Source organism: Loxodonta africana, chromosome 8 (genome assembly GCF_030014295.1).
Source record: "Loxodonta africana isolate mLoxAfr1 chromosome 8, mLoxAfr1.hap2, whole genome shotgun sequence".
Classification (NCBI taxonomy): Eukaryota; Metazoa; Chordata; class Mammalia; order Proboscidea; family Elephantidae; genus Loxodonta; species Loxodonta africana.
Window position 1 is genome coordinate 8,489,479 of NC_087349.1, and position 2,580 is coordinate 8,492,058.

The window sequence follows — 2,580 nt, forward strand, 5'->3', positions numbered from 1 at the left end:
TCAAACTGCCTACCTTTTGGTTAGCAGCCAAGCTCTTAGCCACTGCACCACCAGGAGTACTAAATGTCTTTATTCTACTAAACAAAAAACAAACAAAGTGAACTACCACAGAAGAACCAGCTAGTTACAAAATGGAGTACTGCCAGTACCTTAAAATTCCCTTGTAGATCACAAACTATTTGATGGTGACAATGACCACTTCAGATTGGAGTGAGACTCAAATCCATGAACAGGAATGTCCTTAGGACAGAGTTAATCCTGGAGGAGTTGATAGCAGTGTCTCATGCCATCTCCAAAGGCCACTAAGAATTTTTCATTCCGGAGAGTGAAGATAAAAGGGTTCAGAAAAGGTGTCACCACTAAAACCATCAGTGATGCTACCCTGTTGTACTCAGCTGCCTGAGTTTGCTTGGGTTTCACATAGAGGAAAAAGCAGCTGCCATAGCCAATGACAACAGAGGTGAAGTGAGAAACACAGGTGGAGAAGGCTTTCCTCTGGCCAGAGGCTGAGGGAATCTTGAGGATGGTGGAAATGACGCAGATGTAGGAAATGATTGTGGGGATCAAAGAACTGAAAAGAACAAAAACAGCCATTAAGAAGAGGATGAACTCTGTGAACAGAGTGTCATTACAGGATAGTTTGAACAACTGCCCTCTGTCACAGTAAAAATGATCTAACACATTGGATTTGCAGAAGCTAAGCTGAAACGTGGCGTAGATGGGCCGGATCTGAAAAACAAACCCAAACACCCATGACAAAATCACCACCCAGGTGCAGGTTCGGCTGTTCATGATGATGTTGTACCTCAAAGGGTTACAAACAGCTACATAACGGTCCACAGCCATTGCTCCCAGTAATGCAAACTCGGAGGTCCCCAAAGAAAGGTACAAGTAGAGTTGGGCAACACAGACAGTCAATGATATTGTCTGCATCCCAGGAAGCACCAGCCCCCAGAGCATCACTGGTACTGCAATGGATGTGACCAGGATCTCCAGGAAAAAGAGGTGGCTGAGGAAGAAGTACATGGGGGACTTCAGATGCTTATCAGCACAATCACAATGATGACTGAGTTCCCCATTACTGTCACTGAGTAGAGGAACAAGAAGGTGGCAAAAAGGATATGGCGATGTTCTTGGGAGCCAGAGAAGCCAAGGAGGTAAAATTCAGTGGCACTAGAGTAGTTCTCCAACATTGAGTCTGCTCTTACTCCTTGTGAAATCTAGAAAGCAAAGGAGAGATAATACTCCTTCTGATCTCAAAGAACTAAATATCTCTGAGGAAATATCTGAGGCTGAGGAAATATCCCCTCCTGCTCCCAGGCTCCACAACATGACCAGACAGCCTTCATATTCTACTCTTCTCTGTGCACTGCCAGTGCTAAATTATTTAAGAACATACACAGTGCATGAATAAAAATTGAATGTGGCCAAGAAGATGAGCCCAGTTACCAGTGCTGTACTATAGGCATGAAATCTCCACTCACCCCAGCATGCCATCTCACATCTCTCCATCCACAGGTCACCTACCTCCCACTCTATGCCTTGGCCACAGTGGGTTCCTTTTAACACTAACCCAATCCATCTAGAATGCCTGAATCTGTCTTGTCTGCCAAGAGTACTCTCTCCTTTCAACTCCAGTTCTACTAACTCTCCCTGCAAAAGAGTATTCTTGTGCAACCCCACCGAGGCCCCATTCCTGGTTTACATTATAGTTTTTCCCTACATCCTTTTAAAACTTTTGCTTCACTTGGATCATCATGCTGTGTGTTGGCAAGAGTGAGGGTGGGGAGTCCTCCAGAATATTTTCCATACAATCTGAGCTATTATGAAGGCAAGGACCGAGTGTTCCCAGCCCACAGTCCAGTCTACTGCCTTTCCCCTTCTCTGTCTTGTGTTGGTAGCCTTTCTCACTTCTCTCCCTGGTGAATGTGTTTTCTCTCAGGAGGCCAAATCAGGACAGAGCCTGGGCTGAGTCAGTGAGGGTCTTCTCTCTCCAGACTCTGACTCCCTCATCACCAGACTGATGGAGAAGGGTCCAGAGGAGAGCATTGGAGGAACTTCCATACTCAGCCTCCATCTGTCCCTCACCAACCTCATGTTGGGGCCAGCAGACAAGGGGCTTCAGGTCCAATGGCACCGTTCCTTCTCTGCTTTCAGGAAAGCTTGAAGCCCTGAATCCAGCAGGAGTCAAAGACACCTAATGTGGACTCGGTCCAGTGCACACTCTATAAACAACTGGCCAGGGCCTCAGTCCAACAGAAATCTTGAAAGTTTCCCCCAGAGACAATGTTTCTTCTACATCTGTGTCTTCCCTCCAAAACTATATGAGAAATTAACAGTCATCTGTCACTAACAGAGAATAGTTCCTAAGCCCTGAGTGCCTAGGATTTGGGTTTCCAGCCCTCATTTCCTTCATGTCTTGGCTCAAGCATCCAAGCACAGGAAGCTTTCCCTCCCCATCCTCACTAAAGGCCCACTCTGCACTCTACCCTCTACCACCTCTGCAGGATCTGCTGATGTGCTTAGTGCTCATCACCGGAGGTTGTGTGTGTACTCTCTGCTTATTTTCTTTCTCCATTT

General features: G+C 46.3%; 1 protein-coding gene across 1 annotated transcript; it reads right to left on the reverse strand.

Annotated features, from left to right (window-relative positions):
• Window positions 1–252: 252 nt before the first annotated feature.
• Window positions 253–1,792, reverse strand: LOC100662141 (olfactory receptor 9A1-like). The gene is given in 2 exon segments (XM_010599762.3): window positions 253–1,055; window positions 1,058–1,792. Coding segments are annotated over 2 exon segments (939 nt in total). The 5' UTR covers window positions 1,194–1,792.
• Window positions 1,793–2,580: the final 788 nt, after the last annotated feature.